Here is a 14856-nt window from a genome sequence, read left to right on the forward strand (position 1 = left end):
TCCCTTGAGGAATCTTACCCGTCTCTGGCTAACCAGCCATCTTCCGGGGCCATACAGGGAAATGTAAAGTTGGTAAGTGAGAGAAAAGCAATATTCTTTGAAAAGGTTAGCCTAAGCCTCATTTTTTATTTCAATATTAATGCTGCCTTTTACTAACTTGACAGAAATCCCACTATTTACTATGACACAAAAAAATCAGGAAGAAATCTGAGTTTACTCCTTAATGAGAGAGTTGACTATTTGGCTGCTAAGAAAAAATAGCTCCCCTAGTGACCTCTCTCTTTCATCAGCAGCTATCTTCAAGGAACTCAAAAGAGTTTTAGTCCAAGTGAGTTCTTTTAACTGGATAAGTACATTTATATTGAAGCAGGTGGAGACCTGTCTTAACAGAGGTTAAGTTCCACAGACAATATATAAGACAAAATTGAATGCCATCAATACTATACTGGAAAATACACTCGGAAGGCATCGCATCGAATATCAATGTGTATTTCTCAGTATGTTCAACACCTTCTCTTTTCCTCCAAAGATAAAACAGATTTATGGTAGTTTTGGGATCCAATGACTAATGGTTTACATTTATGAGTTATATCAACCAAAAATTGTGCATCTTTGAAGAGTAAAATCACATGGAAGACAGCAAGACGGTCACTTCATGAGGGGCTTAAAGTACCTGAGACATTTTGGGTAATAGGAGATATATCAAGTCATCTCACCAGGGCTTCTGTTTATTGAAGAGAAAGACAAGTGGAACCACTGGCACTGTTTAAATTTTTTTTTCTCTGTTCCTCTTTAATTCTCCCAGCTTTTTCACTAAGATTGTTCATTTTAAAGTTGAAACAGATTTTGAAATTACTTCAAGGAAATAGCCATCATAAAGCAATCGCATTCTACCTCCTTGCTTTTTTTTTTAATAGCATAATGTCCTGAAGTTTCAACCATATTATTGGAAATAACAGGTTTTCTTTCTTTTTTATTATTTCATTGTATGTGTGTGTACATATGTATGTATCACATTTTCTTTATCCATCTACCTGTGGGATGGACACTTAGGTTGTTTCCATACCTCGGCTATTATAAATAATGCTGCAATGAACATGGGGGTGCAGATATCTTCCCAAGACAGACATTTCATTTCCTCTGGATAAATACCCAGAATTAGAGCTGCTGGATCATATGGTAGTTTTATATGTAATTTTTTGAGGAAACTCCATACTGATTTCCATAATGGCTTCACCAATTTTCATTCCCACCAATGGTGCACGAGGGTTCCCTTTTCTCAGTTCCTCCTCTTAGAGGAGATAAAAGTTGGTTACATAGAAAGATTGTGCATGCTTTTTTTCTACTTCTAAAAGTGTTCATGGTCAAATTAACTACAGATGTTCATGGACAAAACCAGTTTAGACTCAAGCCACATACTGCAACCGGGAGACAGAGAAACTAATTTAAGAGTGGAGGGTGAAATTAAGTTAGATACAGAGGTTAGCCCAGGAGATCCACAAAGTTCGAACTCAAGGCTTGTTTCGGAAAGCCTAATGATTAGGGAGAGGGGATTTAGGCAGGGTGAAGGTACAACTGAGACAGTACACACATCAAAGAGAAGTTCCAGGTGACTGATGAGAACGCAGAGAGCTGTAAAAGTACATCTTGTTTCCTGTTCATAACATCTGTTCACAAATGATTAAATTCCATTCCTTGGAATTCTGGACCAGGGTGAGAACTCCACAGAGTTAGCTAGGCCATAAGGGCTAAGAGTCAGAACAGTAGAAAGTTACGATCATTCATCGTGAAATCAAGCACATTTGCATTGGAATTCTGGCTCTGCCACTCATTAGTAATAGTAAGTACTCATTAGACAGTTAACAATAGCTAGATAGGCAGTGTTCCAACCCGCAGAGAGGGATTGAGGAATACATTAACTGTGCAAACTACAGCAGAGGGTTTAGTACAGGAAAGAAGTCCTGAAATTGGTCAACATGGGGAACTAGGAGTAGAGTGAGGGGTTGTTGGTGGGGGAAGGGTAGGCCAAGGGCAGGCTTCACAGGTGTGCCACCTGGGCTGTCACACAGCATCCTCTGCTTAGAAGGGCCCACACTTGGTTTAATGCTTTCCTGTCACCACCTTGAAACTCCCAATAATTATTTACGTTTTCCACTGGACCTCACAAATTATGTAGCTGGTCCTAGATAGGCATTTTATGGAGGAAGCCAAAGACATTTCAGACACTAAAAATATTCGAAGTGTCCCCAGATGTTGGGATAGACTTCATTGATTATGATTGGTTTAGACTTACATGAGTCTTGCAGATTAAGATACAGAATCCAGTTCTGGGGGATGGAAAAAGGCCAAAAACAGGACAAACTATATATGGGAGAGGGCACATTTGTTTAATAATGAAGGTGACCATATAATTTGTTATCCAAATTAGGACACTTTAGAGAATGAGAGAGGTGCTGTTAATAATTACTGAAATACTACCCTGATCACACTGGGGGAAATGGCCACCCTATATACATAAGCCATCCTAGCACAATATTCTGAAGTTATCCCTACAGGGCAAAGTTGTTAATAAATACAGAAGATCTATCATGACCACAAAGCACATGTGTTCATAGAAAATTCAGATCTATTTTTGGAGGTGGTTGGGGGGGAAAGAGTATTGATTATCTTATCTTTGAAAGGATGATCACAACAGAATGAAATTCTATGTAGCCAATACTTACATTTGAAAACTTCCCATATGTTGGTAATTGTTACAGCTCAGTTCATTACATTATCCTCTCTACTTTCATGCATGTTTGGAAATTCCATTCTAATGCATTTTAAAAGCAAAAAAATTAATTTAGTTATTTTCGTTGATGCTACATTGATTGAATCAATATTTTCAAGTCCTCTAATAAATTATTATATTCACAACTTGCTACAAAGTTACCTTGAAAAATAAAAACAACTTGATTTGAGAATAATTTGAGTGTCAAGTGTTCTCAAATAACCCAAGTAAATAAACAGTACTGTTGCCAGAATTTCTATATTGAGGGACTTAGGGATAAAAATCTAATTGAAGAAAGAATCAGAAATTCTGTCTTCAAGCTCTATTGTTATAGAAACCACATTATTTTTATTTAGATTTCAAGTTAATTTTGAATGGCTTGGGATAGATATAATGGAGCTTCTGAGATATCACTACAGTTAGACTGTACTACCAATACAAATTAACCCCCCCAGATCTCAGTGGTTTAAGAATAACTAAGGCTAGTTTCCAGCTCACATGACTGTCTGTCAAGGATTAACAATGCTCGCCACTCCCCTCACTCACCTAGGGATCCATGCCAGTGGAGACTGTCATCTTGTAAATGTACCATCTGCAACACCTGGCTCCCTCTATCACTATGTCAGGCAATAGAAACTGGGCTTTCTGTTGTCTCAGAACATAAGCGACATGTCACTTCCGCTAACTTTCATTGGCTGAAATTTGTCAGACAGTACCACCTGACTGCAAGGCAAAGAGCAATCTAGGGGAGCAAATGGAATATGTGGTTAATACTACTGTGTCCACTATATCACAACCACTCCTTTGGACAACACTTCAATAAAAGTACAGCTCATAATTTCTGGGGTCTTAAATCCTAGAATCTGAACTGAGCACTGAATGAGAATTAAAATGCCAATGATATGCCTGGACGTATTTATTCAACAATTTGATAATAAAATGAAGATGAAATTGTTATCTAATACTTTACAGCAATAAACAGCATTCATTTTCATAGAAGAGGCATGATTAATGCAAATGAATATTAGCAATTCATTCTAACCAGCACAGCTGACCTTTTAACTGCCAACACTTCCCTAGCCATTGCTATGGATAACAGCAATGTTTATCTTAAGATGAGTCATTGTTTTAGTTATCTGTTCCTGCATAACAAACTGCAAGATAGGCTCAGTTGCGCAGTTTCACTTGGAGTCTTTTGTATGATCCCTGTCGGATGGTGGCTAGGGTTAGAATCCTCTGAAGGCACCTTTTCTCACGGGTCCCATACTTCTGCTGGGATGGCTGAAACAGCTGGGGGTTGGGTGGGCAAGTCTCTTTCCAAGAAGCTCTCCACAAGACTAGCCTGGGCTTCCAAACAGCATGGCATTCTCAAGATAGTTGGGCTTCTGCATGAAAGATAGCTTCTCCTAGAGTAAGCATTCCAGCAACACAAGGCCAAAACTGCAGGCTTCTTAGCACTGAGGTTCAGAAGTCCCACAGTGTCACTTCACTGTGGCCTAAATCAAGTCAGCTGGCCAGCTAAGCTTCAAAAAGAGGAAAGAACCCAAAGGTTTGTGAGTACCAGGAGGCACGGTTCACTGGGGTACCATCTATGAAGAAAAGCTGTCATTAATCATACATTTCATTTAATCAGACCCTGATTTTCTACACTCTAAATGGTTATTTTCAAATGCAAGTCCAAATTTGTAAGAGTTTATACTATGTCAAGTTGGCTTTTCCACACTTTTTCCCTTATCCTTTTAAAAAAGCTGCAAATGGGACATGACAGCTTGCAAATGCATAAGAATTGGTATTGCAGATCTTCCCTGATCTCAAGATTTATAATGCTAGGATGTCAGCTGGATGTCAACTCTAGTTAAGAGCATTGCCACTTTGCTCTTTGGGTCATATTCTCAAACATGAGTGCAAGAATCAGGAGGAAGGCAAAGACCTGGGAGGAGAGTACAGATGCAAACATGTAAAGTGTGTGTGTGTGTGTGTGTGTGTGTGTGTGTGTGTGTAACAGTGCTGTCTCAGGCAGACTGTCGGTGTTGGCCCCTAGGCCAAGGAGTTCTCTCTTAACAAAAACAATTCATGAACATCAACATCAGATTAAGCAAGATTACTGCATAACCTGTATTGAGTAAGACCAAAACACTACAATTACATCCAAGCAGAGAGAAAATCAAGTCCACTGTCAAACTCACAAAAGTGACCAAACATCGCCTTCACCAAGGTAATGTGACTGCTGATTTTTTTTCACTCGCTCCATTTCTCTCACCTTCTAGATAAAATGAGTAACATAGTCAATCATAGAACTGCCCCCACTTCCCAGCAGTACTCATTTCAGAACAAAACCCACTTTCGCTAACATCACCTAACATGAGCCTGTACCCCAAAACCAGCCCTTCCCAACAAGAGCATTCCTTCTCAGACCCCTCATTTTCTGTGGTATGCTGTCTCCTTTATGGCCACAAGTGACAACAAGTGTAATAACACCAGATTTGGATTAACACATATGTGTTCCTGGTGGTCTTTATATGCATAAAATAAATCCTTTGTTTTTATTGAAAATCACAAACCTCAACAAATGCACACACAGCCAAAGGGGTCAGTTGTGTTCAAAATCCTGCATCAGAATAAACTGGGAGCTCAGAGCACCAAGTAAGCATACACAGGGTCTCACCGCCGCTGTCTCATCACTGAGATCTCATGGCGACCACAGTAGTTCCTAAAATGCCTACAATGGACGACCTGAAGGCATAACATCAGATGCACCAGTGATTCACTGTATGAACTCTCCTGGCCTCTGGCAGCCTCTACTTCTCCCTCCACAATGCTTCCTATCAAAACCAACACCAGAAATGAGGCAAAGTGCATTTTACCTCTGTCAGTTCATAATTATCAGCTTCGGTGTGAGCCTCAGTGAAGAAGGTAGAAACTAATGATTGGAAGGAAAGAAAAATAAATATGGGTTTGAGGTCCCCTGCCCCATTCTCTTCCTGCTGTCATTTCATACAATTTATTCATTCACTCAACAAATGCTTCATGAGTTCCTACTATGTGCTAAGTACATGGATTTTCATATTCAGGTATGACTACATTATATAAGCTGGGAAAAATACCCACTGTACCCTTTCACCAATGAGCTTCACTATCCTTTCTCTTACTACACAAACATAGTAAAATAACAGAGTACTCTCTTCTTCCCTCATTTAACACCGGATAACAATGTAACTTCCAGATAACTGAAACTTCTACTGTCAGCCTTGAACGCTGTCAGTTTCATCTGCCACTAGAATATAATGATACTCAAATATCTGGTTGAGTTATTTTGAGTAAATTGTCTCTTCTTAACATATCATATCTTTTTTTAAATTCAGTGGTTCTTCCTGTTCATGAGATGAATTTTAAGGTTCTCACCTACCAAGAACTACTCAAAACATAAAGTTTACTTAAGGGTTAAAGAAACAGTAATCAATCAATAATTGATTGTTATTTGCCAAACCATTACACTGAGGGTTTTTAATACCCAGTGCTTGGATTAGAGCCAATCACCCAAAGGATAAACTTTTCATTTCTAAACCACAAGAAGATGGCTATTTAATATTTATAAGGAATGTTCTGAAAATGAGAGAAAAGATATGATGGGAAATGTGAAGCTTTTCCAAAGAGAAGTACAAATAGGCATAAAAAAAATCACAATTTCAGTTTATCACATTGGGCTTCAGATTTGAAGATACCAGGCAGCCAGTCACCATTCTCCTTTGTCTCTTTCATTTATTCAAAGTTCAAGACTTTGACGTGTTAGATATTTGTAAGCATATAAAACACTACGTGCATTTCTTAAAAACTGAAAAATGATGGGAGGAGATACCTTTTTCTTACAAATTTGTTCCCAAATTATTCCAAATAAATAAATGATGAGTTTAAAAAAAACTTATTAATACATATATATTAAGATCTACGTTTGGGAAGTTGTCTATTTGCAAATAGACTTATTTACACTTGAGTGGATATAAGCATTCAACAAAGAAAGTTAACTATGCAAAATAATTTTAGAGTAGAAATAGTACCTAAAGGCCAAAATTTGTGTCTGGTCATTTATGGAAACAGTTTTCAGTGGCCTTAATTTAGTGTTAATTTAATTTAGTCTAAAAACTTTAGAGAGATTGTATCACTCCTGGCTCTGGAATCTGAAAGAACCAACCCTATGGCATTGGACAAGCTCAACATTCAGGTTGTCAATCCCACCATTTGTAAAATATTGCATCCTTATCACAGAGATGTTGAGAGAATTAAATGAGATAGTGCATGTAAAGAAATAGCAAACATTCAACAAATGTCTATGGTAATGATTAAGAAGGAATGATGATATGAATTCTCCAGTGAGCAGATATCTGCCTGTGTATGGATTTACTCAGTGCTGTATCTATGGTTGTGTCTATCTGAGGTTTACACATGGTGTTCTGAAAGCAAACAGGAAAAGATCTGCTTTTCTCAGTAAATATAAATCCACAACTAGATTTTGTTTCTAAATGTTCTGCCCATGCCAAAAAATCAGAGGAAGACACAAAGCTGGAATCCAGGACTGAGCTGCACTTGTACTTTCAACCTCGCTGAGAATCTATGTTGTTACTTTCAAAGACTGAAGCCAATAAGCCTATCATATTGCCAACACGCAAAGAAACAAAGGTTTTTGTAATAAACACAAATTTGAAAGGGAAGGATTAGACCCTGAGTAACAAAGAAGAGGAAATAATTATTCTGTCTGGAATAGGGGTATAAAAGGATCACCACCTACCACACCAGCTCAAGAGGATAAACCTCAGAGTGTTCAGCAGCTGCAAGGCTGGGGATCCTGTAAGAATTCACATCATATTTCTAAAATTACAAGCCCCTGTTATAGGACAAAAGAATGAAGCGCATCATGTCATGGTAGGTGTGTCAGTCAGAAAACAGCTGGAAAAACAGAGCCCACCCCAGGCAGTCCAAGAGAAGGAATTTAATATAGGGAACTAGTGTTAAGGGTGTTGGGAGAGCTAAACCAGACACAGAAGGGTGGGGGGAGGCTGCTACCCCCTCTAGAGCTGGGGGACAAAGGAGACTGTACCTAGAGGCCAGAAGCCAGGGCTGCCTCAAGGGAGCTGGAGCCGTGTGGAGGCTCAGACCATGGGGATACACTACCCAAAGCAACAAAGAGAGAGAGAAATATATCCTGGTTTTTACCTTTCCTGCTCTTTCCAATCTGCTTACAATGCCTCCCTTTGGGAAAAAGTATTTAACAGTCATTTAGCAAGGGAACCTGGGACAGATGTCAACGGTTAGGCCTGGAGTACATCTGAAAACAAACAAACCAAGGACCAGCACAACAGATAATCACCAGGGAAACTTACAAAATAGAAGAACTGTACCACTCCCTTCAGTTAGAGTCACAGGGAATCCTCAGTACAAAAGAGACGTCTCCAAGGTTAGCTTTAATCAGGGTACCATTTAGAAATGCCATCAAGTTATGCCCCCAATCTAAAAGACACTGCTAAGACTGAACGTCTCCTAATATAACCACATTCCGTTCAACACAGAAGGTAAAAATGAAACCCATTGCTGGTAGCTCTCCTACATAAAGGAAACTTGGATATTCAAAGTCACCGTCCTTGATAGGTGCCACTGCTCCCCTTTCTGTGCCACCTCTTTTCCCAGCCCACATTCACCAAGCAACACAGTTCTTCCCAAATGACCAGGAACTGTAGCACCCACACAAAGCTGATGCCAACAGAGGTAGGCCATCATCTCCACTGTTTTTTTCACCAGCAGATTCAATATAAAAATAGGCACTGTGATAAAATGGGAGAATGTATTTTTCTTATTATTCTTATTTATTTTCTCTCATTAGCTTTCTCCAGTATTGCCTTATTGATAAACGTCAGTTTCTAATTGCATAAAAAAAGGATAAAAGTAGTATACAAGAGTTCTCACAATAAGCTGATGCGGGAATAAACTATCACCAAAGCTAAATTTCTACAGAAAGTCAATAAAATGAGGGAGAAAATGTGAATATAAACCATTTACAGTGCGATTCTCTTATAATCACTGCAGCCAGCCTCCATAACCTGAAAAGGCTCAAAGAGGATTCTGACCAATACAAATGACAAATGGGAGTTTCTTTCCTTTTGCTCTCATAACTCAGAGCTAGTTTGAATACAAGTCTTAGTCAGGTTTTAGAGTCAAAGAGAAGCCTATGTGGTCTGAGTGTGTCACCTGTAAAAACTGCTCACCAACAGAAAAAGGCCTTCTTAGTTTACACACAAAGACAACAGCCCCCTGCTGGCTTAACTTCCTCTAAAGAGGCTAAATGTTTAGGATCGTTTGACCTGAATAGCAGTTGTTAATTAAAATGAGAAGTGAAGGGGAAAAAAGGATTTCTTGCATACTAGCACAACTTCTGATGTATTGGCATCTATGCTCTTAGAGACACCGCGTGCCACACGCATGGGCGCACGAGTGCAAGTAACATGGGAACGTACACCAACACCATTTCCTGGATAAAAGGGGCAGAAGGGGATAACCTTTGGTTGAAGAAAGACAAGGCAAAATTCACTTTCAGTAACTGCTGGATTGATTCTCTTAGCTATCCACTGAGGAAGGCTTCAAACATGGAACTTCGGCTGTTTCCTGTCACTGTCCCCTTCACAGAGCCCTGTCCCAAAATGTGTGGCACAGAAAAGCAAACAGCGAGGAGGAACGGCACAGCGCTTTTTCAAGGGGGCCCCCTTCTGGTGGGAATAGACAGAGCCCAGTACCCTCCACATGGCCCGGAGACAGAATATCTGTACTTCAAGGACAACAAGCGTGATCAGGTTCTTAAAACGAGCATGTCACCTGATGTGGCTGTGAACTGGACCATCTGCTATAGGAAGCGGCACCTAAGGACTTGCTGGCCGAGGTTCTCTGAAAAAGAGAGAGAAAAAAAAAAAAGAGTTCATGCCTTCACACGATCTGAAAACACTTCATATTTCCCGAAACAAATTATTTATTCGATGTCTACAGTTTCAAAAATTAACACATCTTAGACTCTGTCTGAACCTCAATCTTTCTGTTTCATTTCTTTTGAAACATCTTCTCCTAAGTGTAATAACATGGACACTAGAATCAAAACATCTGGACTCAAGTCTCAGCTTGTACTAGCTGCTGGGCCTGGTACAAGTCACCCAAGTGTGCTCTATCTCAACTTTCTCTTCCGTGGGACATGGATAGTAATTTTTAGGTTACGAGGTTCATGTGAGGATCAAATATGATAATAGGTGTGAAGCACTGTGTACAGTAAAATTCTGCACATGTGCAAGGCATTAATTTAAAAAGCAGAAAATAAGGCACATTATTATAAGTTTCCACTTGAAACAAAACTGGTCGGCAAACATCCAAGTTAATAAGTAAAGCCATTTGGAGTCAGTTATTCTGACTGTAAAAAAGATCCTTCATCTTAGGAAAGACATGGCCACACCATTGCTTCCGGCTCCCTGGGCTTATGAATTGCCACAAGCTCACTGTAGACTAGCTCATCCAAAACCATTCTTAAGACCATTTTTCTTTGCCTACTTCTATCATAGAGGCTAGAAAAACTACATATTCACTCTCTTAGCATTCCTTCCCGCTAGCTGTGGCCAAGGAGACATGAGTATAATTCTTGAGGGGAAGGGGACAGTTCTGAGAAACCCTTCACTTTTTCTGATAAAGGGGTACAAGGATAAGGCTTGTACCTTCCCCATTACTCTTCTTGTTCTCTAAATACAGCCTTGCTACATGAGCTGAGCAACTGTTTTGTGCCCAAGAGGAAAAGGCTAAGAGAAAAGCAGAGAAATTAACCCCCATCTTGCTATGCCTCTGAACCACAGATTCAGGCTCCTACTTTTGCCTAAACCCTCCTTGTGTAATTGCCTACAATCACACTTTCTATTACTTGCAAAATGTAATGATACACTTTCCTGGTTCCTTCAAATTAAGAGTCAAATTACAAAATTTCGATTCCTCAGGAACTTATGGATGCCTCAGGCAGAGAGAACGTAATGACAGAAGCATGAAGATATGAAATGATCAGTAGGTTTGGAAAATGATCACTAAACCGATCAAGTATTGCCAACTCCTGCATTCAGCATCACTGAATTCCATCTGCCTTTCAGGAGCCCTTGTAATTCTGTGTTGGCCTTTGCTGATTCTGACAGCTTTCCTGAATCTCTGCCACAGGGAGGTTGGCATGCTGGCTAAATGCTGTGCTCTGCCTGCTCAATTCTTCTCTCCAGCATCTGCCTGCCTGAGGAGGCAGGCCTGGGATCAGCTCTCAGCACCCCCACCCACCCCTGCTCTCCTGCCGCACTCAGCTTAATAGGATTGGAACCTACAGCAAGGCAGGAAAGAGCATTTCAGTTTTCAACTTGGCTAAAGGGAGAACTATCAAGGAGGTGGCTAGAAGTTAAATAAAAGCTTCACCATCATTTCTTTACTAAGATGTAATAGGAACACATTTCATATCGATCAGACTTTTCCAATGCATGACCAGGTATCTTCTCTGATGCCATGTTCCTAATTGTGAGGTAACGTTAAATTAGACAGCTCCCATGCTCCTGTCTCATCCAGCCCCAAATCCATTCAATTAAATAAATCTGCACTTTTAGAGCATATAAGTGATTACTGATTATAGTGGTGACACTGAATTTCCATGGAAAGACTAGATTCATTTCAATATTATGTGTTTAAAATACCAAAGGAACTTCTTCAACTTCAGTTAACTAGAAAATGTTAATAATCCAGAATAGCCCTTTGCCTGAATATTTTAGCAGATTCTGGCTTCCTTGCATTTGCAGGAAGGGTCTGTTAGCTGGGTTTCTACCCCAGTGCTTTGGGCTTCAACAGAGCCTCCTGAAATCACAAGATTTTAGAATTCATCATCAGGCTAACTTTCAAGACATGCTTTGAGAACATAACTCATCACTCTATCAAGCCACAATATAGGTTTCTAAAATTGTAACAATAAGTTTTATATTTATTATCAGAAATACTAAAGCTTTGGGTTTTTTTTAATGAGATATAATTGACATATAACACTGTAAGTTTAAGGTGTATGGTCTTGCTTTGATATGTTTACATACTGCAATATGATTACCACCATGGTGTTAGCTCACACCTCTATCATGGTATATACTTATCATACCTTTTTCCTGGTGAGAACTATTAAGATCTATCTCTTAGCAACTTTGAAGTTTAAAATACAGTGCTATTGACTTTATTCTCTAAGGGGTTATCTACTAGTTGTGAGGTTGAATCCGTAAACATCTTCCCAATTCCCATACCCCAAGACTCTGGTAACTACCATTCTATTCTCTGTTTTCATGAGCTCAGTGTTTTTTCCTTGTGCCTATTTCATATTTATTTGGCCAGTTGGTTTTAGGAGTTCAGTTTTTTTGGATTCCCCATATAAGTGGTATCATACAGTATTTGCCTTTATCTGACAAATCTGACTTATCTCACTCAGCACAATGCCCTCAGGGTCTTTTCATGTCATTGCAAATGGTAGGATTCCATTCTTTTCTGTTCCATTGTGTATGCACATGTATGAGTATGTATCTCACATACTCCTCCATTGATAAATACTTAGATTCTTCCATATCTTGGCTATTGTGAATAATGCTGCAATAACCATGGAGTGCAGATACCTCTTCACTCTCCTGGTTTTATTTAATGTGGATATATTATATCCAGAAGAAGAATTACTGGATTCTATAGTATTTCTATTTTAATTTCTTAGGAAACCTCCATACCATTTTCCATAGTGACTGCACCAGTTCACATTCCCACCAACAGTGCACAAGGGTTCCCTTTCCTCCACATCCTCACCAATACTGATTTCTTGTCTTCTTGAAAGCTTTGTTTTTTTAATCAAAATAAACTCTTAGTAATCAAAGTCAAGATACTGACATTCAGAAAGCATTTGAAATAAAAGTAAGACATGTGCCTTGTACCATAGGACCCAAATTATTAAGGAACCTTGAAGTAGGAAGGGCAGAAAATAGACACTCATGGATTTGCATGCAATAACTCCATATGAAATGCATATCTAGCCCTTTTTGATAAGTGTCTCCATACTTCCATGTCCATTGTTAACCTTTTCCTAGAGGTCACACTGCATTTCAGCATTGACCCAAGTTAATTAACTTGATAATGGTAATTGCAGTCTAGTGATTCACACACTTCATGTCCTTCCTAGTGCTCAGGATAAATGTAAAAGGCCACAGAAACAACAAAAACAACCAGTTAACATGAATTAAAAATCTTAAAGTCTTGACAACATTCAGAATTTACCATAGCTTCTGATGGATGTGGTCATATTCAAAAATCAGTCTCATACACAAAACACAAAATCTGGTTAGGTTTCCTTGATGTGTTTTTTAATAAACTAGCCATAGCATATAGTTTGGATTTCAGCCTAGACAAAAATCAACTCACCTGATAAACCAAATAAATAAATAATTGTTCATATCCTCAATCTCCTACTAGTACCCTTAGCAACTAGTGGTTAATCAAAGGGCAGTACCCAGATTAACATGATGACGCATGCTAATTTAAAATGCAAATTCTCTGATCCCAGGACTTTACAAATCTCTGGAAGTGGGATCCATCAATTTGCAATTTTAAAGAGGCTCTTGGATTGATTCATATTAAATCTTAGAAGGAAAGAAAAACCCCAGAATAATCCCATCACTGTCTTCCACTTCTACATGCATCCATTGAAGGACAAGAATGAGGAAGAGGCATGAAGGCCCACGGTTATTTATAGTAGTTTTCTCTAAACAGATCAAATGAACTCTTAAACTCCAGAAAAATATTTCTGGAAATTGTGGGAAGATGTTTAGGGAAAAAGAATCTGATTTTTAATCTATTGATATAGACTGAACCTTGAACCACAGCAGTCCAGTTAAATGGTTGGGTAAGGGTTTCAGTTTCACTGTTTACCTCCACCCCTACCCACACCCCCACTGCCCCTCCCCAACCCCTGCCCTTGCAAAACTCCCCCTGAATACCAAAAATGGGCTGCTGCCCTTCTGATATGCTCCAACACAATAAGACTTAACACTTATCAAGGTTCTCATCACATGGTCTTGCAATTGCCTTCTGAATGTAGCTTCTGCTTATAGATCACACATTACACAGTCACAGGGGAAGTGGGAAGCAAGTGGGGTCTGGATTTTATTTACTCATGAGACCAGGCATGTCTGTGCCTGGAATATAATAAGTGCTCAGGACACATCAAATTAATTAATAGTTTCCATAAACTTAACTCTATTCAACTTCAGCAAGTATAAGAAACTGCTTCAATAAGAGACACAGACAATGAATTTACATTTTTTAGGGCAAATACAATAAAACCTGGTAAAATTCCAGAGTTCCAGTTGCTGCTAATATCTTAGAATGTATAGCACCACTGGCCCAGACTTTAAGATATTAGGACAGAGAATTCCTCAATATGGATTCACAGAAAATACTGAAACTATTGATAGCTAAAGTAAATGGCAGACAGCCCCCAGCACATTGGTTAATGGGTGCATGTTATACTGCATGAAACATTTTGGAAATACTGTCAGGTGACTTTAAAAGAACTGGATGATCTACAAAAGCAGCGAGAAGCTAAAGTCAAAGAAAATTGAGACAAAAATACTTAATCGCACTGTACATCTTCTTTCTCTCCCTTCCTTCCCCAGGCTGTGAGGTGTGCAGAAATCCAGGTTACTTACATCATTGAGAAGGGAGTTTAGGTGGAGGTTAGCCTAGAGTATTAGTGACAGAAGCATGCAGAGTGCTACTAGGAGGGCTCCTCCTTCACAGAGTGTTCTGTTAAACAGAGGGGGGAAAAGTGCTATGCAGAAACCTGGAAGACAGACCAAATTCAATGGCAGCTCATGACGGAGGAAAGCTGCCAGATGCTGCAGCGAGACTGCCAGCCAGCCAGGCAGCTGCCATCCTCTGTCTCGCAACCGTCCTTGGCTTGGCCAGCTTCCTCCAAGCCTAATTGCCCATCATCACAAGACAAGGAACTTCAGGAACATGTACATTTTTCA

The 14856-nt window shown here is 39.3% G+C and overlaps 1 protein-coding gene across 12 annotated transcripts in view; it reads right to left on the reverse strand.

Annotated features, from left to right (window-relative positions):
- RBMS3 (RNA binding motif single stranded interacting protein 3) overlaps positions 1 to 14856 on the reverse strand; it is a 1308700-nt gene that overhangs the window by 1021299 nt on the left and 272545 nt on the right. For all 12 annotated transcript variants that reach the window (XM_057491391.1, XM_057491386.1, XM_057491384.1 and 9 more), the window contains one exon: positions 9629 to 9697. In XM_057491391.1, the coding sequence (XP_057347374.1) occupies positions 9629 to 9697 (69 nt within the window). The remainder of the gene's footprint in view (positions 1 to 9628; positions 9698 to 14856) is intronic.

Source organism: Manis pentadactyla, chromosome 14 (genome assembly GCF_030020395.1).
Source record: "Manis pentadactyla isolate mManPen7 chromosome 14, mManPen7.hap1, whole genome shotgun sequence".
In the NCBI taxonomy this organism is placed as follows: Eukaryota; Metazoa; Chordata; class Mammalia; order Pholidota; family Manidae; genus Manis; species Manis pentadactyla.